The sequence below is a fragment of the Danio rerio genome, chromosome 3 (genome assembly GCF_049306965.1).
Source record: "Danio rerio strain Tuebingen ecotype United States chromosome 3, GRCz12tu, whole genome shotgun sequence".
In the NCBI taxonomy this organism is placed as follows: Eukaryota; Metazoa; Chordata; class Actinopteri; order Cypriniformes; family Danionidae; genus Danio; species Danio rerio.
This window is the reverse complement of record NC_133178.1, coordinates 39,902,580-39,925,190: the sequence shown is the minus strand read 5'-3', so window position 1 is coordinate 39,925,190 and position 22,611 is coordinate 39,902,580. Positions and strand designations below refer to the sequence as shown.

At 33.9% G+C, this 22,611-nt stretch overlaps 2 protein-coding genes across 7 annotated transcripts in view; both read left to right on the top strand.

The window, feature by feature from the left end:
• The window catches only part of cyp3c2 (cytochrome P450, family 3, subfamily c, polypeptide 2), a 29,452-nt gene extending 18,935 nt beyond the window's left edge, over positions 1 to 10,517 (top strand). Inside the window, exons 2-13 of one of the 5 annotated variants that reach the window (XR_012401156.1) lie at positions 4,416 to 4,468; positions 4,642 to 4,741; positions 4,864 to 4,983; positions 6,075 to 6,160; positions 6,326 to 6,474; positions 6,568 to 6,689; positions 6,804 to 6,891; positions 6,995 to 7,155; positions 9,595 to 9,659; positions 9,773 to 9,999; positions 10,173 to 10,335; positions 10,422 to 10,517. Coding sequence is in view for 4 of the 5 variants with exons in the window: in XM_073944931.1 (XP_073801032.1) it covers positions 4,200 to 4,292; positions 4,416 to 4,468; positions 4,642 to 4,741; positions 4,864 to 4,983; positions 6,075 to 6,160; positions 6,326 to 6,474; positions 6,568 to 6,689; positions 6,804 to 6,891; positions 6,995 to 7,155; positions 9,773 to 9,999; positions 10,173 to 10,335; positions 10,422 to 10,502 (1,443 nt within the window). In the remaining variant the exon portion in view is untranslated. Of the gene's footprint in view, positions 1 to 4,051; positions 4,293 to 4,415; positions 4,469 to 4,641; positions 4,742 to 4,863; positions 4,984 to 6,074; positions 6,161 to 6,325; positions 6,475 to 6,531; positions 6,690 to 6,803; positions 6,892 to 6,994; positions 7,156 to 9,594; positions 9,660 to 9,772; positions 10,000 to 10,172; positions 10,336 to 10,421 lie in introns of those variants that run through there. The other 4 variants (XM_073944931.1, XM_068219341.2, XM_073944932.1 and 1 more) reach the window with 4 other exon arrangements.
• A 2,329-nt stretch (positions 10,518 to 12,846) lies between these two features.
• cyp3c3 (cytochrome P450, family 3, subfamily c, polypeptide 3) lies at positions 12,847 to 22,222 on the top strand. 2 transcript variants are annotated; one of them, NM_001007400.2, is given in 14 exon segments: positions 12,847 to 12,941; positions 16,342 to 16,456; positions 16,681 to 16,774; positions 16,900 to 16,952; positions 17,977 to 18,076; positions 18,200 to 18,319; positions 19,545 to 19,630; positions 19,844 to 19,992; positions 20,096 to 20,217; positions 20,485 to 20,572; positions 20,681 to 20,841; positions 20,987 to 21,213; positions 21,331 to 21,493; positions 21,569 to 22,222. In NM_001007400.2, coding segments are annotated over 13 exon segments (1,512 nt in total). In that variant the 5' UTR covers positions 12,847 to 12,941; positions 16,342 to 16,388; the 3' UTR covers positions 21,650 to 22,222.
• The last annotated feature ends 389 nt before the right edge of the window (positions 22,223 to 22,611 follow it).

Genomic DNA, 22,611 nt, shown 5'->3' with positions numbered 1-22,611 from the left:
AATCACTATCCATATAGGCAATATTGACTTGTAAATGATTAACTAAAATCGGGTCAACACACATTATGGGGATTGTGTGTAGAATTTTGAGGAAATTAATGAATTTAATCCATTTTGAAATAAGACTGAAACATTAAAAATGTGGAAAAAGTAAAGCGCTATCAATACTTTCCTGATGCATTGTATATGGTTTTTAGCGCGTTATCAAAGACTTAAAAAAAATAGTCCAACATTATTTACAGCAGCAAAAGACCACATCAAAAGCTACTGGTCAGCTCACGATTCAGCAAACATCTGAAAAACAAATAGCTTATTATGCCTTCACAAGAAATCAGTGTTTTTGAGTCTAATGAAGATAGTACTATTTTATTAAATTATTATTTAGCCTGGCATGTTTACTGTTACAAAATATTTTAAATGTTTCTTAAAATAAAACATATTGTGTTCAATGGGGAAAAAGTAGCTGTTTTTTACACAGAAAAAAAAAAACACATTTCAGAGCAGTAATCACAATACTGTGGAACTGTGATATTTTTATCCAAGATTATACCCTCAGAATTTTTTAATTTATTTTTTTTTCAGTTGGCCTATATTCTGTTTTTCTATGTTCTTGGAAATGCTGCTGTGCATGAAAATGTGACGATATATCCGGTTCTATAGTTAATTCTGAAATAAATCTTAAAATGAAACAATATTTAAAAATGCAATATTTAATGTGTCAGACACTAAATAAACATGTCAATTCATTTATATTAATCTGATTCCTTAACAGGGCAGCACGGTGGCGCAGAGGGTAGCACGTTTGCCTCACAGCAAGAAGGTTGCTGCTTCGAGCTTCGGCTGGGTCAGTTGCCGTTTCTGTGTGAAGTTTGCATGCTCTCCCCGTGTTGGCGTGGGTTTCCTCCGGGTGCTCCGGTTTTCCCAAGTCCAAAGACATAGGTGAATTGGGTATGCTAAAATTGACCATAGTGTATAAGTGTGTGTGAATGAGTGTGTATTGGTTGCAGCTGGAAGGGCATCCGCTGCGTAAAACATAGGCTGGCTAAGTTGGCCTTTCATTCCGCTGTGGTGACCCAAGATAATAAAGGGACTAAGCCCAAAAGACAATGAATGAATGAATCCTTAACAGTTAAAATTAACCATTTGAGCGTGCTTAGTTTAGGGTATGTTGTGCCATTAAATTGTCAATAGGTTTTATTTTTTTCTACATTTTAAATCTGCTTTAGCTTTCTTCTTTCCTATAAACCTGGAAATATAAAATATATATTTTTAGTTTTTAACAAATTGCTTATTTTATTCTTAGATTGGTGTACGCTGATGGTCTGCTGAGAATTCTGCTGAGTTGAAGGGATCCTCCTGTCAGACAACCTCTCCAAAGTACAATAGGACTAGTAAGTAACATCTTAAACATACACTACTGTTTCATAGCTTTTAGGTTGGTATGGTAAATTCTCTTCTGATAGTGTCAGCTTTATTTAATTAATACAGTCAAGCAGTAATACTGTGAATTTAATACAATGTATATAATTAATAGTGTCACATGATCCTTCTGAAAAAATAGTATTCCAATGTACTGATTCTCTCCTCAAGCTGTTTTTTTTTAATATAAAACATTTTAAATAAACATATTTTTAGTGTTCTTGATGTATGACAAGTTTATTTTTAAGAGCATAGTATTTATTTGAAAAAAAAAAAGTTTGCTCTTTGATGATTGCTAGCAATCAGACATGTTTCTTTAGAACAAAAAGAATTTGTGCAAAAAAGTATTCTCACTGAGCGTTGTTCAACTGTGGTCCAACACGTCATTTAAGTTTTCAAATAAGCCTAAAAGACCTGATTAGCTGCATAAGGTGCATTTAATTAGAGAGTTGAATATATCATTTCTTTTTATATCCTCCTCTATAGCCTACATATAATAGAAGTTGTTTGCTGAAAAACCTTTTTTGTAACAGAAATAAAGCTATGATTAGGCCCACCCAGATTTTTCGCTGAACTCCGCAGATGTTTAGCCTATCATTAGTTCTGTTTATTTACTTGAGTAAATGTGTGTAAATCTATATTTATTCAGTTTTTAATTAATTTCAGTAATATTATTGATTAATGTGAAAATGTTCATCTGATTTATGTACAATGCAGTTTGTACAGTAATATTTTCTCTCTTACTAGATATGTTACATGAAAAACTTGCTTTATTTTCCAAATAAAGTGAATCTAATTGGATTTGCATTTTAAACATTAAATAAAACTTAAAAATATATTATTTTTTATTTCATATATTAAGGTTTTAGTTATGATACTCCCAAAATAATTCCGCAGAAATCCGCAGACTTCCACCAAAATTTTCAGCAGAAATAGCAAAAAACATCTGCAGATTCCTCCTGGCCCTAGCTATGATATATTAAATGTGGTGTACAGTGTGACATTTTAGTTGACGAAACTTAGTTTAATTTGCATGTAATGTGGTATCTGAAGATTTGACATATATTTAGATACACATTTATACTAACACAATGATACTAAAAACCAAAAAAAAAAACATTCATTATGATTTCACAAAGAATTTAACTTTCAAATGGCTTTTCTGAACATTAGTGCTTAGACACACTCTTTAAGTTTAAATTAAATTACACATTTTAGCTAGGCACTTGCATAACACATACTCCAGTTATATGTCATGAAACAAATAATATATATTTGTGGTAATATGAACTGCTCAAATGCTAATCTTTCTCCTTTTGGTTTCTTGCTTTAATTAAGGGTTCCCACTACAAGGATTAGATTTGGCTACTGCAGTCCCGGTTTGGGCCAGCCTCACTTGTGAAGACTAAAGATGAAGACAACATACAACTTTCTGGAGAAAGTCTTATTTCTTTTATTTCGGCTAGAATAAAAACAGTTTTGAATTTTTTAAAAAACATTTTAAGGTCAATGTTATTAGCCCCTTTAATCAATTTTTTGCGACTGTCTACAGAACAAACCATCGATATACAATAACTTGGCTAATTACCCTAACCTGCCTAGTTAAGCAAATTAACCTAGTTAAGCCTTTAAATGTCACTTTAGGCTGTATAGAAGTGTCTTGAAGAATATCTAGTCAAATATTATTTACTCAGTTATTAGAAATGAGTTATTAAAACTAATTTCGTTAAACAGAAATTAAGGGATTTTATATATATATATATATAAATATATATATATATATATATATATATATATATATATATATATATATATATATATATATATATATATATATATATATATATATATATATGACAAAATCTGTTTTGTGTCGTGCATTAGAGTTTGCTTAAAAAAACTGGTTATCTCTGAGAAAGTATTGTTATTTTATATTATTGATGTGTTTTTAGTTCAGAGGAGATAGCAAATTGTTGAATGCCATTTATAAAAAAATTGTAAAAAAAAATTGTCTACAGACTTTAATAAGATTTTATCAAATTATTTTAATTTATATGATTTTATTTACTACTGTAAATATTGTTTGCTTGGTATTTATTTTGTGTTTGTGTCCTCTTTTATTATTGTAACTCCCTGAAGAAAGTCTTTTGGATACTGAACACATGACTGGTAGTATCTTGTATTTTAAAATTATAGTCTTGGAAACATGCATTTTCTTTAACACTATTTAAGAAATTATAAGCATTATAACATGTGCTTACACAAGTTATTTGTGTTTTTACTATAGTAAACTATAGTCACCCTTAGTGTACATGTTTTGAAGTACTTGTAAATATTCCTATGGTCTTAATGTAAATGCTGCAATGGACTTTGTATTTAAAATCTTTATTGCACAGTATTTCAGCCATGGTTATAGTACAACTTGCTGGTTTTGTTTTAAACGTGGTAAAACATGGTTATGTGTGATAAAAGTATGTTAATCTATTTGTATGTTTGTGAAAAATATTAATAAATCTTCAACTGTTATTGAGAGTGGTGTGTCATGTTTATTATAAATAAGCAGCTGCTGCAGCTAGTGATCCATAAGTATGAGCAAAACGCCTGAGAACAGCGCCTCCGCGGAGCGGACGGCATTTCCGGTTGCGTCGTCCTAACATCGGCCGGACAGCGTTTCCGATCATTTGCCGACGTCGCGGCGACATTTTGCCAATTAGCAAACGCTCCCTGAGCGACATCGCACCGATGGAATTTTGAAAATCGGCACGACGTCGGCCCAACGTATGTGTGCTGTCTGGGATGGATTTTTCAAAAAACTGGGAATTCCAGGACCAAGACCCTGGCCTTTTTTTGGCACATTTCTTTCGTACACTAAAGTATTTCATTATTTAACTACTGTAAAAAAATATCTAGAATAATTTGTATTTAAATTATTATAGAACATTAATATTTGTTTTTATCTCTCAGTAATTAAATGTCTATATTCAAATATATTTTAGGGCTTTTTTAATTTCGATATGGAGTGTGCCAAGAAGTATGGAAAAGTATGGGGGTAAGTCTCAGTTATACAATTCACTGTATGATTGATTAGTTAAAAAGTTTATGTCAAAATACTAAAAATATATATTCATAATTTTAAAAAGACTAACTTTTATTATAATAAATATTTAATGGAAAAACTCCTTGCCCTGTTATTATTTATCTGTTATTTCTTTCATTGAACAGGATCTATGATGGAAGGTTGCCGATACTAATGGTCACTGACCTTGAAATGATCAAAACGATTATGGTGAAAGAATGTTACTCTACCTTCACTAACCGAAGGGTGAGGACACCACAATTGTACTAGAAGTGGCATAATATTAAGCACATTTTTACTGTATGACTATAGAACTATATAACAACAATATATATATACAAACACGCAAACACACATACATTTTTCAGGAAATAAATGTGGATCTTGCTGGCCCCCTTGCTGATGGAATAACTGCAGTTAAAGATGAGAGGTGGAAGCGAATCCGTGGTACACTCTCTCCATATTTCACTAGTGGCCGGCTGAAGGAGGTACAGTGAAGGACTTTAAAAGTTCACCCAAAAATGAAAGTGCTGTTATTAAGTACTCACCCCCATCCTTTTCTAATCCCCTGAGTCCCTCCTTTATCCTCTGAACACAAATACATATTAGATGTAATCGGAGAGCTCTCTCATCCTCCATAGACAATGAGGGTCGTGATGTGTTCAAAATCCAGAAAAGAAAACAAAACATTGCATGTGAAACTAATCATACAAAGAACATTTTTGTGCACCTAAGAAAACATCTGATCTGGCTGCACATTTACTAAGCTTGCGGGTTGCGCTGCTGACTGTAACAGCAGTACATCATTTTGCTCTCAGTAAACATGCACACTTTTGACTTGACGTGGCAGATTAACAAACTAAAACAAATATCGTTTTGGACTTTCGAATGATTAATGAGAATATTAGCGCTCTTGCATTTCATCCAAAATATCTTAATTTGCGTTAAGATGAACAAAGATCTCAGCGAATTGAAATGACATGAAGGTGAGTTCTTACAAACAGAATATTCATTTTGGGGGGACTAACCCTTTAAGATACAAATGAAATCAAAACTAACCATGTAATTTTGTTAGCTTGTCATTAAATAAATTGTTTGCCCTTGTAATCTTAAATTTAAATCTGAAAATGCACTTCCTGTTTGTTTTCAGTTAAATTGTCAGATTACATATGGTGAGCAGGAGCCTGTTAGGTTGTAATGACTTTTCTAAAACCCATTTCCCCATCCTTCTGAATGAAATGCAGAAATGCTTTACTACATCCATTCAGCTCGCAGTAGAAAAAACAAGCCACGGCCACTGTTGGCTCATTTAATTGTCCGTTTCTCTAGGAACTCATAATACGGAAAAAAAAAAACGGTCCCATGTGGACTTTAAGGGATAGTTCACGCAAACATGAAAAATGTGTCTTTGACATAGGCTGTTTCAGACACTGGGGTTTAGGATACCAGTACTCTGCTTTAATCTTTAAAGATTCAAGCAGAAATGTTATTGTTGATATATGCATTTCTTTGACTACATTTATAAATTATAGGATGTAATTGTTTGCATGAAATAAAACTTTTCTTAAATGTGTTTCAGATATTTCCCATAGCTATGACACATGCAGATCGGTTTATTAAAAATATGCAAAAGGGGGACCACGAACAGCCAGTTAAAATCAAAGAGTATGTGACACATTTCCTTTATAACTTGAACTTTACTTTCACATTTAATGCATAAGTTTCACTCAAAACTTATTTTAAATGTGTAAAACTAATCAATTGAATGTCCTTCATCAATAAATGTGTTATACCATTATATTATAGTTCTGTAACCTGTTTGTTTTTCAGAGTTACGGCTTCATACAGTTTAGATGTGGTCACCAGCTCAGCTTTTAGCGTTGACATCGACTCTATTAATAACCCTGATGATCCCTTTGTTACCAACATAAAGAACTTTTTAAAGTTTAATCTGTTTGGTCCTTTCGTTCTTCTTTTGAGTATGTATATTATGCATTTAAAATGAGCTTTTTGTTGTTGTATTATATGTTTTACAGCTAATAATTTTAACAGGAAGTCTGAAACTTTTTTAGCTGTATTCCCCTCTATTGCAAATCTTTTGGGGAAGATGGGATTAAGCATGTTTTCAAAGCCGACTGTGGATTTTTTCTACAAGGCCCTGAGAAAGATAAAGGAGGAGCACAAGGATTTAAATGTATGTTTGTCACTTTCTCACTCTTTAGATGCAGTTTTAGATTTAGCAGAGATGCACCCAGTGGAAACCTACATGTACACGGGATATAAGTAATATTGTGTTTTTTAATTATAGGGTCGGGTAGACTTTTTCAGACTCATGATACAGAATGAAATACCTGATGATCAAGTGAAGGACACTACAAGTGAACAACCAGAAAAAGGTCTGAGAGACATTTTGACATTACAGACTGTATCATTTCATAATATCCATCATCAGGGATGTGACTTGTTTTTAAATATGCTGTTTTTTTGTTGATTCACTAGGATTAACAGACCATGAGATTCTCTCCCAATCCTTTATTTTTATCATGGGTGGTTATGAGACTACAAGCACGACTCTCACTTTCCTCCTCTATAATCTTGCTATTAATCCGGACTGCCTGGAAAAGCTGGTTGAGGAGATTGACAAAAACTTCCCTCTTGATGTGAGAACACTTCATTCTGCCTTCTTCATTTTTTGTATAGAGCAGCGGTTCTCAAACTTTTTCACATAGTACCACCTCAGAAAAAAAAAGTCTCTCCATGTACTACCAAAACGACCAGGGGTGCGTTTCCCAAAACCCCCGTTAGCCAACTAAAAACACAAGTTCCGTTGTTACAAACATAGTTTGTTGATTTGCAGTTTCCCCAGTCCGTAGCTCCAACGAACATTCGCAAACTGCGTCGCAAACTTGAGCACTCGCATCTACACCTCTGGAGCTGTAGTTCGAAACATAGTTCCTGGCTGTGTTCTATTCTCACTTATCCCCCCTATGCCCTATTCATTTAGAACACTCTAACATTCAAAGTTGGAATTATGAAAAGTAAAAAAAGCATTAAGGTCATCTCTCTTAGGTGTAATTTGCTTTCAAACTATTTTTTACCGTTCATTTTTAGTGATCTTCATGTTAACAATTGTGCTCCCTTCGCAGTACACTTTGAAAACATTGATGTCATTTTGAACACAGCCTCATAGCGAAAGCTATAGGTGACCTATTATTTAAAAGTGGAATTTATGTTACATCTCCAAAGCTTGTGAAACAAAAAGCATACAATAATTATCATCATTTATTGTGGGTTATTTATTAAGTATCTGTGCTGTATATTGTCAGGGCCAGTAAACAGAAAAAACCCAAATGCAGGTGAAGACAATGATTTATTGTGGAAGGCAAAAATTCTAACAGATCAGTTCATTAGCCAGAATGCAAAATTGAAAAAAAAAAATCTTCTAAAGGCAATGTCTCAGTCTCAAGGGAAAATGCACAAAAACCTCAGTTTGACAAATGGGGAAAAAATGCTCTTCAGCAAGCAGTCCTCTCAGCCTGATCAAGAAAGAAGAAAAAATATTATAGTCCAAAAAAAATGACAAAAAAAATACTTGCAGACTTTGATGGAGGGGAAGAGAATGACTGGAAATAACCAGGAACAAAAAATAGACTGGCCAGTAGAAACAGAGGCAGGTGTAATTGTCAGAACCACGCCAGTGTCCAGGACATCAAAAACTCAGGCAGCACAAGAGCAAAAACTTCGAGCAAGCCAGGGACTACACAGAAAGGCTGGGAAGGTAGGGAGAGAGTCCTGGAGTCAAACAGAAAAAGGTTAACTAAAAACATTAAGTTTCCCTATAGTTGATGTTGCAGGGTCAGAAGCAAACAACAATCTGGCACTGAACAGCCGAAACCCAGAGAATAAATAGGGGAGCTAATGAGGAGAAAATAAGCAAAGACAGGTGAAGCAAATCAACTAAAATTATGAGAACGAGGAGGTGGAGAGAAACAATCAGGAGCACAAACAAAGGAACATGTGGCTAATACAAACAGAACAGATAGAACCAGCCGATCAGCCAGGAGTCCTGACATATATGACATGGGCCTGCCTGTTGGAACCTTCTGCTGTGGTTTACAGTGTCAAATTGTAAAAGCAAACTTTTAATAAATAAATAAACAATCTCCTACCTAATAATAATCATCATCATCATGATTATTAATATTATTATTAAAGTATGATTTTTTTCATGTCTAATACATGATAATTACATTTCATTTCTTGATAAATAGCCTCATTATTTATTTATTTTATTAGCATATGATATGTCCCTATATGTGCTATATATATCAATTAATATGGAAAGCGAGTGCATGTTTTTACCTTATGGATTGTATTTTAAATGCATGTTTGTGTAAAACAATATAAATTGCACAAAGAAATGATTGGGTTCTTCTTTGAAGAAGTTGTTACTCCACCCGGTTTTGGGCGTCATTATGGGCGTTTTACGTTATAACTAACGTGGTTCAAGCGATGGATCTGTGACAGAGAAACTACGAGTTTTGGGAAACAGTTGTCACTACATCGTTCTTTTCCCAAACGATGCATTGTACCTTGATAGTTCAGCTGCGAGTCACGTCATTGTTTGGGAAACGCACCCCAGTACAGTAACAGACAAATACAGTGTAGTGGGCATAATTATGCAGCCGCTTCTGCACAGTTCAAAAATAATTCATTTCTAATAAGAATATTTGTTATTGTCAGCCACTTTAAACATTAGACATAGTTTGAACATTAACATTGTACTCTGCTTACAGGTATAAATAAAAACCTTTATTGTTTAAATTAAAAATACACTTTTAAAGAGTTAATTAAAAATTGCACATAAAAATGAATGCGTTAGGTGTCTCCCAACCAGCAGCTCGAAAAATGTCTGTTAAAGAGGTGCCATGTGCAAATGCCCCAGGAGGAGACAACGCTCCTTATAAGTTCGCTCTCACCCCTGGGGGACACTGCTTACATCGTGATCGTAGGCTCCAGGAAACAAATGCTGATGACATCAGTGGTATTGTTGTGCATCAAAGGGCTAAGTGTATTCATTTTTTTATTTCATTATTCAGTGATTCCTGAGAAGGAAGCCTGCGTATCCACGAGTGATACATGTACCACAGTTTGAGAACCCCTGGTAAAGAGTCTAGATCAAGGCAGATTTAGAGCTTCAACTGTTTTAGGAACATGAAGAAAATTAAACAAAATCATTATATTCATTAGAAATATCTTGTTTTTTGTATTTGTCAGACTCCCATCTCATACGATGCATTGATGAAAATGGATTACTTGGAAATGTCTATAAATGAGTCAATGCGTCTCCTACCCACTGCCCCACGCTTGGAAAGGGTCTGTAAGAAGACTGTAGAGATGAATGGCATCACCATACCAAAGGACACAATGATTACAATTCCTACATATGTTTTAAATCAAGACCCGCAGCTCTGGGATTCCCCTCATGAGTTCAGGCCTGAAAGGTGATGCATGTAAATTCTGAACGTTTCTTTCCTTGCCACAGTTTTTCTCACCTCAGTTTTCCTTACATATACATTTTGCAATGTTAATAAAAAGAATGCTTAAAAAAACATTTTTATAGATGTAAGAAGTATTAAACTGAAGAATTACGAAACTTGCTGATTCCTCTCTGCAGGTTCAGTCCAGAGAATAAGTCTGAGTTTCTCCAGTACGCTTTCATGCCTTTTGGACTCGGGCCTCGAAACTGCATTGGGATGAGGTTTGCTCTAATGATCGTGAAGCTTCTTGTTGTGAAGCTGCTACAGAACTTCAGTGTAGAAACATGTAAAGAAACGCAGGTTGGTACACTGATCATAGTCAGTGATCACAAAGTGTCAATGAGGCTGTTTTGTTTTTTAATTAAGAATTTTTTTTTTTTTTTCAGATCCCTCTAGAGCTGAATCCTGTTTTTCAGCCAAAGGTTCCCATCACACTGAAGTTAACACCAAGGAAAAGGAATAATTAAAATACAGAACATGTTTATGTGATTGTGCAGATTATTTTAGAATAGACTGACAGACAGACAGACAGACAGACAGACAGACAGACAGACAGACAGACAGACAGACAGATAGATAGATAGATAGATAGATAGAATTTTAAACAATTTTTCGTATGCTATCAGTCTTTTTTATATTTAACCTGTACAGCATCCTTTTTAATTTATGATGCTGATGAATCCTGATTCATTTATTTTGTGATTTGTTTTATACTATTTGAAACGTAAGTGCAACAGCATGTCAAAATAACAATACAATTGTACTGTATATGTCAAATATACAACATTATAAACCAAGCACTGATTGCTGTATAAATGATGTGTAATTAATTAACTCTTAGTAGCTGAACAAAATACCTCTACTATTAATTAGATTAAGGGATAAATGTAACTTTTTTCCAATCTTTTTTTTCTTTTACATCTGCTCTGAAATAAAAACTACTTGGTTTATAATCATAAAACATTAAATCAATATCGAAACATAAATGAGATGTATAAACGTTTCACAAAATAATACTAATAAAACCGTAGATTTTAAAATAATTCACTTATTTATTAATTATCCTTTGGCTTAGGCCCTTATTTATCAGGGCTAGTCACAGCGGAATAAACCACCAACTATATGGCATATGTTCTCCAGCCGCAACCCAGGACTGGGAAACACGCATACAGTTGCATTCAGACACACGTCCAATTTAGTTTATCCAATTCACCTATACCGCACGTCTTTGGACTGTTAGGGAAACTGGAGTACCTAGAGGAAACCCATGCCAACACGGGGAGAACGTGTAAACTCCACACAGAACTGGCAACTGGACCAGTCGGTAATTAAACCAGTGACCTTCTTGCTGTGTGGCGAAAGTCCTATCCACTGAGCCGCCCTGTTAAAAATGATAAATGGTAAATTTAACTTTAAATTTAGAGCTGACTAATGCCTTAATGTATAGTATAGTTTGTCTTTATGGATTTGAAACCTTGATATAGCAAAAGATATGATGAAAGAATTTTGTTTTAATGACAAATTCACAAACATCCAAAATAATATCTTGAGTCATTTTGCATAAAGTGGATTTTCTCTTTGGGGGAATCTAAACATCTGAGCTTACTGGTCCATAGATAAACGCCTAACAATACATTTGTGTGTCATGGGTTGCATATGAAATGTAAATATGAAACAGTAAATCAGTAATGAAACCAGAATTTGTTTAAACATCTTAGTGTATGAATTTCATATACAGCAGTTAAAATAAGTATCAAATATGCCACCGTTTTTTAGAAAACATATTTCTAAAGGTGCTGTTAACTTGAAACTTTCACCAGATGTCAGTGACAACCAAAGGATTCCATACATTAAAGAAAACAAAACTAATTTGTTCAGAAAAAGGTGTGAAATGACAATGAAAAAGCATTAAACACATGAAGGAAGGGAGGTCTAAGTTGGCTTGATAAGCCCAGACATTAGCTGAAATCTTTCAGATTTTAGAAAGCAACCCTGCTCCTCACAAATATACATGAATATTAACTGCTTCACTCCAACATCTACATTACCAAATGATAATTAAACTCTCGATTGCTTTCAGAAAAATAAAATGAAGCTGTTAAAATGGCCCAACCAATCACCTGACCCAAATCCAATAGAAAATAAGAACTAAAGATCAGAGATGATAAAAGAGACCCTCCGAACAGAAGTCAAGATATATTTATTCCTTTATTCTGGAAAAAAAATCACATGTGACCTGAGCAATGCATGTGACTCATTCTCCATACAAGATTTAACTTGAAGAAGTATTTCATACAAAATACATTTCAGTACTTCCTCCTTGGGAAATAATTTCAAATAAATAGTTTTTCAAAAAAAATTGTGTGTGTGTGTCTATATATATATATATATATATATATATATATATATATATATATATATATATATATATATATATATATATATATATATATATATATATATATATATATATAAACCATATACAATTAATTATTAATAAATGACTAAAACACTACAACATTCCCACTGTGTATAAATTATCTCAAATAATATGATTACTTCATCACACATGTTCTGGACTTTTAGATGCAGACTGACAAAAAAGCTTATAGATTTAATACGTGTAATGTAAAAAAATATAGTTACTCTGTCAACAATATATGATTTTATGTCTCACTGATAAATGTTAATTCCATAGGCTGTGCAACGCCCACTGATTGGTAGGTTTCCAACAGACATCCGAAACAGCCAGTAACAAACACGATCACGTGGCGCCCTCTGTACATATTTACAATTCACTAGAGAAATTACATCAGTTCTGCGTGTAAAACATCTTTTCAGTAAGGATTAATGGCAAATATTATGAACCATATTAATGAGTCATCAGTTCATTACTGAATACCCGTGTGAGTGAAACATTAACGTTAATCTGTGATTAAAGTTTGTCTCTTTTATATGTGCTACGTAAAATCTGAAGGCGTATATCAGCTGGTCAGTGTAGTGAAAAGCGCGGGTTTTATCAAATATTGATAACATGTTTGATGTTTGATTAAGTTTCGGGTTTGACAAAGGGTTTCACTATACCGTGAAAGTACAAAGGGACTCCAATAATATCCAGCTGCAGGCCCGCAGAACCACACACGTTTGAGGCACACACAATCTAGGACACACAATCTAGGCAAACCATATATGGTAACTAACTCTTTAGCATTATCGCCATCTATTGAATTTCACAGATATGGTTTCCCATTTCAGTCATTATTATTATTATATCTTAACGATCATTTTAACATCTCTGCAGTTTTTGAACTTAAATTATGTAAATAAAAATAATTGGTTAAAGAAACGTATGACTTTATTAATGTGTCCATATACACAAAGAAAACATAATAGACCGTCTAATTGTTGGATTAAGTGTAATAAACTAATTCAAGCTCTTAATATTATCATACTTGGTTAAAATCACTTTGTTGTAAAATATAAAAAAGCAAACAATAATATGTCACTTTAAAATAAATTAGCCTACTATAGTTAACCATTTAAACAATATATAGTTATAAACTAATTATCTTAAGTGATTATAATCATAAGTTTATATATAAACTACTATTTAACTAAACTGTCACTGTTAAAGCTGTTATATATATATGTATGTATATGTATATATATATATATATATATATATATATATATGTGTGTGTGTGTGTGTGTGTGTGTGTGTGTGTGTGTGTGTGTGTGTGTGTGTGTGTGTGTGGATATATATATATACACTTATGATTTTTTATTAATAGTTAATTTGTTCCTATTTGTTTCCTATTACTGTAACGTTAGTATTAAATTACTACAGTATTAAATGTGGGAAATCATTAATTAAAAGGTTATTAGAAAATTAAGCTAATAAACACTATTAAATCGCTTGAGTCAGGGGCGCCTCCAAGGGGTGGCCAGGGGTGGCCACGGCCACCCCTCGGTAAACTCTGGCCACCCCTGTGGCCACCCCAATATAATTTTGCGGTTGACATTATTGACTTAAATGAACTCATAAATTCCCAATATTTAGATAAATAAATAAATAAAATGCAGTCACTAAATTATTGTTGGTGTTACCGACGTAGCTCTCCCCCTCTGGTTCAATGCTGGTGAAAGCAAACTGACGCATGCGCGCGGAAAACCATTCCCGCGCGCCTCACGCACTCCTTTGTGAATCCCGGTTGGTTGTTTGCATGCACGCCGACATAATAGGCACCGCTCATGCGCCGTGAAACCGGAGTAACAGCCTTTTGTGCAGAGGTGTCGGCACGCAGCGAGTTTTGAAAGTTGTTTAAAGTTTATATAATATGATGATGATGATGATGATGATGATGATGATGATGTTACTTTCACTAAGCATGCCTTTAAAGCAGAAAGGAGGGATAATGATTCAGGGAGGTAAGACTTCATAACATGATTTCTCAGCCATGATCTGGTCTAAGATCACAGATAATTCTATAATACATTTTTTTGTATTCTTTAGAATTGTCATAATTAATTTTCATGCAAAAGGTTTCTTAAGTGATCTTGGCATATCACTCCAGTTGTTGCTTTCCAGTAATATTTAGGACTGATTTCTGTTATTTATTTAGAATAATAATTGTATATTAATATTAATTGTATTTATTTAGAATAAATATAAATAAATTGTTATATTTATTGAATAACAAATCTAACAATTCAAGAGAGGTGGGGGTGTATAGGGTGGTTCGCCCAGGGTGTCATTTAAACTAGAACCACCACTACTACCCTCCCCGATCGTCCTTGACAGCACGCACACACCTTCAATAGACAGCAATGGCTATTTAATATTTACCTTAAGCTACAGTACAGTATATCAATAGAAGAAGCTGCATTAATAAAATGGTTCAAAAAGCAATATGGATAAAATAATATTATTAGGTATAGTGAGTGTGTATAGTAATCCCTTTTGTTCAGTTTGTTCATTTGTTTGGGTAATTAATAAACTCATTATTCTTTCATTAATTTTCTTTTCGGCTTAGTCCCTTTATTAATCCAGGGTCACCACAGCATAATGAACCGCCAACTTATCTAGCACATTTTGACACAGTGGATGCCCTTCCAGCTGCAACCCATCTCTGGGAATAATAAACTCATTAATCTTCATTAATTTTAGACATGGCATATCTCGTATGATGTACAATAAAGGCACGTAAAAAAAAGAAGTTATTTATACAGTATATGAAAAGTGTTTTTAAACTAAACATAGATTTTTATTTGGTTTGCACATGTACTTGCTGAATTATTTCAAAGAATAAATTGCAATATTTCAAGTAGAATTAATTAAATTAATAAAAACTACATTATTTCATTTACCAGAAACAAAAATATAACATTACACTGAATTCATTATTTTTTTTGTGTGCCACCCCAAGATTTAGTGCGGCCTCTTCTGGCCACCCCTAAGAAAATTTTCTGGGGGCGCCACTGGCTTGAGTCACATATTAATATAGTGTTATACATTTGTTACATGTAAAAAGATTTTTATTACATATAATGTATTATTGCCTATATTAACTTAAGCTATTATTTCCTTCATCATAAATTAATCCATTATATAAATTAAACCTGTCCAAATGAGATCATTCAGCAAGGCCAGGAAACCAGTATCCGCCATATTATTGTCAGGTAATAAAGATTGATCAGCTATAATGACTGATTAAAAACTGTTCACTTATATTGAATAACCATCGGAAACAATGCTCCCCATTCGGCCGTCTCAGTCGCAATATTTGTGAAATAAAGTAAAGTAAACACTATTGTTTATTGTGTACAATACTTATTAATCATATATATCCAAATATATCGATGACGATGTCCAAAAAGACGTTATAACTTTAACATTCGTCGTAACCATATATGGTTTGCCTAGATTGTGTGTCCTAGATTGTGTGTGCCTAAAACGTGTGTAGTTCTGCGGGCCTGCAGCTGGAGGGACGCGCTAACGTGTTGAGTAAAATAAAGGTTTGTTGAGTCTCAGGTTTTGCTTAGGTTTTGCTCTGCTCTGAGGTGAGTAAAATCCACGTGATACTCTGTTTAACACTCAAGCCGAACTTTGGTTTTGTGGGTGTGTGCCTTTCGTCATTATTCATAATAAATGCATTACTGACGGTTTATGACTGTTTATCATTGCTCAAAAAGGGAAAATGTATGTTGATTCATTCCTTATTTGGTCTTCATTCACGCCTGTATTCTACGCCCACTTCTGGATCATCCTCCGGCGGAACGGGAATAAATACAAATGCAAACCAACAGCACCGGTGTGTTTAAGGCCACTACACTGAAGAATACAGTGATTTACAATGATTGATCTCTCATCTCTGTCTGTGACATGGACCCTGGTGTTTCTGGTTATAACCCTCCTGTATATGTGAGTAATTATTTACAATAACAGGTAACATTACTAATAACAGCTAATTGTGATGCAATATTCTGTTGTGAAGTAATTTTTTCTGTTTAAAATATTCCTTTAAATAATAGGTGTGTGTCAAGTCGTATATTGTATCACACTACAGTTAATACAATTTATGATCTTTGTTTATATATCTCTTGTCTGTTTGTAATCTAATATCTTTGTTACTGACCACACACTAGGTATGGTGTTTGGCCACATGGATTTTTCAAAAAACTGGGAATTCCAGGACCAAGACCCTGGCCTTTTTTTGGCACATTTCTCTCGTACACTAAAGTGAGTATTTCATTATTTAATTACTGTAAAAATATCTAGAATAATTTGTATTTGAATTATCATAGAACAATAATATTTGTTTTTATCTCTCAGTAATTAAATGTCTATATTCAAATATATTTTAGGGCTTTTTTAATTTCGATATGGAGTGTGCCAAGAAGTATGGAAAAGTATGGGGGTAAGTCTCAGTTATACAATTCACTGTATGATTGATTAGTTAAAAAGGTTATGTCAAAATACTGAATAATAATGATCATTAAAAAACTTATATTTTATAGTATAATCAATTAATAATGAAAATGTTTTATAACAGCTTTCATTGGTCTGTCATTAAATATGAATGTTTCTTTTAGTCAGATTTATTGCGATATATATATATATAGCAGGGTTCGACACTAAGGACTTTTTATACTGGCCTCATCAGGTCAGTGGTTCAGATTTTTACTTACCCTGGCAAATTCTTACTGGCCCCACCGTGAAAAACAAACAAAAAAAAACGTTGTGTTTTTTAGCCACATATTTTAAAGAATGTGTTAAAATTCTTGACTTTAAAGATTTTACAAATGTTAATAAATGTAAAACGAGCAAAATTCAAAGTGTTATGCAAACAAAAAGAGTAGTATGGAAAATGTGCAGGTATTTTATTGGACTACTTATTTATTTAACAAAAGGTGGCTGCTAACTGTAAACTGCAAAACATCACTTCATGTTTTTGTTGAGTTGCACCCGCATAAATGTCTGCTTCATGATGTTAGAAACAGTTGTTTTCTTTTAACCTCATAATTTGATGTTGCCGCCGTGTTGTCGGCTCTTCAGTGTACTGTTTGTTGCCAGATTAATGGAAAAAAATAACGTGCTCACAACATCCAATCAGAAAAGAAATTGAAAAGCAGTATGATGTTACGACATTACAGAGATGGTGGCATTTAAATGCTTAAAAGCACAGACTATTTCTCGATTCTAAGACTGCATTTGCACGTAATTGATAAATAGTTCCAGGCAAATGAAGCCTTAGTGACAAGGCAGAACAGTTATTATCCTGTCTACTGTCCTAAGTATCTTTCACGCTGGCCCCAGGCCATCAGGCAGTCCTTTCTTGTTGAGCCCTATATATATATATAGTTACTGATGATTATTATGATTACTGACCTGATACCAAATGTTTCAATGGCATGGTATTTGTTATTTTTTTCATTGATTAGGATCTATGATGGAAGACTGCCGATACTAATGGTCACAGACTTGGAAATGATCAAAACGATTATGGTGAAAGAATGTTATTCTACCTTCACTAACCGAAGGGTGAGGACACCACAATTGTACTAGAAGGTTCAAAGGGTCATAACAACATTAAGTGCATTAGTGCTGTATTACCCAATAAAAATGCAACAATTAAAAAATATATAAATTTTATATTTATTCCAGGAAGTAAATGTGGATCTTGCTGGCCCCCTTGCTGATGGAATATCTGCAGTTAAAGATGAGAGGTGGAAGCGAATCCGTGGTACACTCTCTCCATATTTCACTAGTGGCCGGCTGAAGGAGGTACAGTGAAGGACTTTAAAGGTTCACCCAAAAATGAAAGTGCTGTTATTAAGTATTTACCCCCATCCTTTTCCAATCCCCTGAGTCCCTCCTTCATCCTCTGAACACAAATTAATATGTTTGAGATTAAATCAGAGAGCTCTTTAGTCCTCCATAGACAATGAGGTTCGTGATGTGTTTAAAATCCAGAAAAGGAACCAAAACATTCCATGTGACTTCAGTGTTTCAACTAATCATTCATTCAGTCATTTTCTTTTCGGTGTAGTCCCTTAATTATTCTGTGGTCACCACAACAGGTTGAACCGCTAACCGCATATGTTTTACACAGCGGATTCCCTTCCAGCTGCAACCCATCACTGGGAAACATTCATACACACTCATACACTACGGACAAATTAGCTTACTCAATTCACCTATACCACATGTCTTTGGACCTACACGAGCACCAGGCATGAGACGATAACCGTTTGGAAAAGTTTTAAAGCCGCCAAAATTTTCTGTAATACCATTTCTAAGGTATGTATGAGATTTTATATTGAATTTTTTTTTAGGACAACGATATCCAAAAAATAATATATATTGTTTTCAAAGGGGGAAAAAATATTTTTTCCCAGACAATTAAAGAAAAGATTTAAAAGCAGTAATCACAATACCGTGATACTATGAAACCGTAATATTTTTATCCAAGGTTATCATACGGTCAGAATCTTATACCGGCCCATGGCTAGTGAGCACAGGGAGAACATGCAAACTTTACACAGAAAAGCTAACTGACCGAGCTGAGCCTCGAGTTAGCGACATTCTTGCTGTGAGGAGATTGTGCTACCCACTGCGCCACCATGACGCCTCAACTAATCATACAAAGAACATTTGTGTGCACCCAAAAACTGTTAAAACACATCAGATCAGGGTGCACATTTACCAAGCTTGTGTGTTGCCTTTGTATTGGAGCTCTTGCATTTCTTCCAAAATATCTTAATTTGTGTTAAGATGGGCAAAGATTTCTCAGCGAATTTTTCAGGTGAGTAATTATTAACAGAATATTTATTTGGAGGTGAACTAACTCCTCAAGGCATAGTTCATGCAAAAATGAAAACTGAAATTGTGATGTAGAATATTTTTGTTAATAAGCACTTCTTTGACTGCTATATAATATTTTTATATTATTTGATGTTGATTTAATTGTTGTTTCTATGAAGTAACGCTTGTTTTAAATGTGTTTCAGATATTTCCTATAGCCATGACACATGCTGATCGGTTTATTAAAAATATGCAAAAGAGAGACCACGAGCAGCCGGTTAAAATAAAAGAGTATGTGACACATTTCCTTTATAACTTTGTTCATTACTTTAAACATGAACTTTACTTTCGCATTTTAATGCAGAAGTTTCACACAAAACTTATTTTCGGTGTGTAAAACTAATCAAATTAATATCATTCATCAATAAATTTGACTGATTATTGCAAATGATTATTATTACAAGCAAACATAAATGACCATTATATTATATTTTTGTTTTTCAGAGTTGTCGCTCCATACAGTTTAGATGTGGTCACCAGCTCATCTTTTAGCGTTGACATCGACTCTATTAATAACCCCGATGATCCCTTTGTTACCAACATAAAGAACTTTTTAAAGTTCAGTCTGTTCAGTCCTTTAATTCTTTTTTTGAGTATGTATATATTTTTTGTAATTACAATGAGCTTTTTTATTGTTGATTTGTATTTATGTTTTATAGCTATTCATTTTAACATGAAGTCTGACACTTCTTTCAGCTTTATTCCCCTCCATTGCAAATCTTTTGGGGAAAATGGGAATAAGTGTGTTTTCAAGGTCAATTATGAATTTCTTCTACACGGCCCTGAGAAAGATAAAGGACGAGCACAAGGATTCAAATGTATGTTTGTCATCTTTTTTGCACTCTTCAGATCCAAATTTAGATTTCGCAGAGATGCTGATGCAGCATAGATTATGATTAAAATTACATTTACTCATTTACTAGACACTTTTATCCAAAGCAACTTAGAAATGAGGCAATCATAAGGAGGCAATGCTAAAGTTTGACTACTACAGTTTATAACATTGTTCAAAAAATAAACGCTAGGGTTGGAGGGGAATATGGAAGCAGTGAGAGGTAATATTATGTTGTGTTTTTTTTAATCAGGGTCGAGTAGACTTTCTCAGGCTCATGATCCAGAATCAAATACCTGATGATCAAGCGAAAGACACCACAAGTGAACAACCAGTAAAAGGTCCTAGAGACATTTTGACATTACAGACTGTATTTTTCTATAATATCCATATGACCATCAGGGATGTGACTTGTTTTTAAATATGCTTTTTTGGGGGTAATTTACTAGGATTAACAGACCATGAGATTCTCTCCCAATCCTTCATTTTTATCCTGGGCGGTTATGAGACAACAAGCACGACTCTCTCTTTCCTCCTCCATAATCTTGCTACTAACCCCGACTGCCTGGAAAAGCTGGTGGAGGAGATTGACAAAAACTTCCCTCTTGATGTGAGAACACTTCATTCTCCCTTCACATTTTGTATAGTTTCTAGTTCAAGGCAGGTTTAAAGCTTCAGCTGTTTTAGGAATGTGAAGAAAGTTAAACAAAATCATTATATTCATTAGAAATATCTTTTTTTTTTGTATTCTTCAGACTCCCATCTCATACGATGCATTGATGAAAATGGATTACTTGGAAATGTCTATAAATGAGTCAATGCGTCTCCTTCCCACTGCCCCTCGCTTGGAAAGGGTCTGTAAGAAGACTGTAGAGCTAAATGGCATCACCATACCAAAGGACACACTGGTTGCAATTCCTACATATGTTTTAAATCGTGACCCGCAGCTCTGGGATTCTCCTCAGGAGTTCAGGCCTGAGAGGTGATGTTCTTTCCTTGCCACAGTTTTTCTGAAAAACATATGAATTTTACAGTATTAAAACGTTCTCATCGATGCAAGAATTGCAAAACTGAAGTTGTTTCTGATAAATCTCCGCAGGTTCAGTCCAGAGAATAAGTCTGAGTTTCTCCAGTACGCTTTCATGCCTTTTGGACTCGGGCCTCGAAACTGCATTGGGATGAGGTTTGCTCTAATGATCGTGAAGCTTCTTGTTGTGAAGCTGCTACAGAACTTCAGTTTGGAAACATGTAAAGAGACGCAGGTTGGTTCACTGATGGTCAGTCATCACATGAGGCTGTTTTGTTTTTTAATGAAGAATGTATATTTTTCTTTTCAGATCCCTCTAGAGCTGACTCCTGTTTTCCAGCCAAAGGTTCCCATCACACTGAAGTTAACACCAAGGAAAAGGAATAATTAAAATACAGAACATGTTTATGGAATTGTGCAGATTAGATAGAATTTTAAACAATTACATGCAGCTTTATTTTAAGTATCTATATTTTACAGCATGCTATCAGCCTTTTTTATATTCAACTTTTACAGCAGACTTTTTCAATGTATGCTGCTGATGATTCCTGATTCATTCATTTTGAGTAGTTTAAAATGTAAGTAAAACACTACATGTCAAAATGACAATTCAGATGTAATCATGTCTAATTAAATACCAGTATAAAGCAAGCGAGGCATTTTACACAGTCAGTTTTGTTTTTTACCCAGTGACTTTTTGTTTTGATTGAGCAAACACTGAGGTTTTAAGCTCAAGGAGGTGATTTTGATCAGGTTTTGTTTCTATGATAACTTACTATTTCTTTTGAGCTGTTGGTAAACCTACATTATTAAAACAAGTTGACTGATTTACATTTATATGATAATATTTGCTTTTAGTCTTCTCAAACTTTCACTGTATCAGCAGTTTATTTTGGCCTTGTGGATGTGTTTAAATTCATTATATTTCTGATAATAAAAGCTTAATCTTCAGCAAAGAATTGGATAATTGACTCTCTTGTGTCATGTGATTGGCTGTTTGTTGAGCGCGGTCCAGAGTAAATCACTAAACCCTGAGTTAACAAAGAAAGCTCATATCAATCATGACTGACTTGATCTTAACCAGTATGAATTTATTTAAATTTGTCAGCCTGAAGTTTACTCTGCAAACTAGAGATTGTTCAACTTGCTTTGTGCAACAGGCCTCGGGTTTCAAAAGCAATGCTAGTGAAAAACATTTGTTTATGAGTCAACGATGTGTAGCTCATTTTTACGTGTCCATGCCGTTTAAATCCATTCAAAAAGGTTACAGTTTCAAAATAAATAAGCAAATTACTTGCATACATTCTCTATTTTGAGGACCAAGTCTAACTTTTTAATTTTTAATCAATTTTA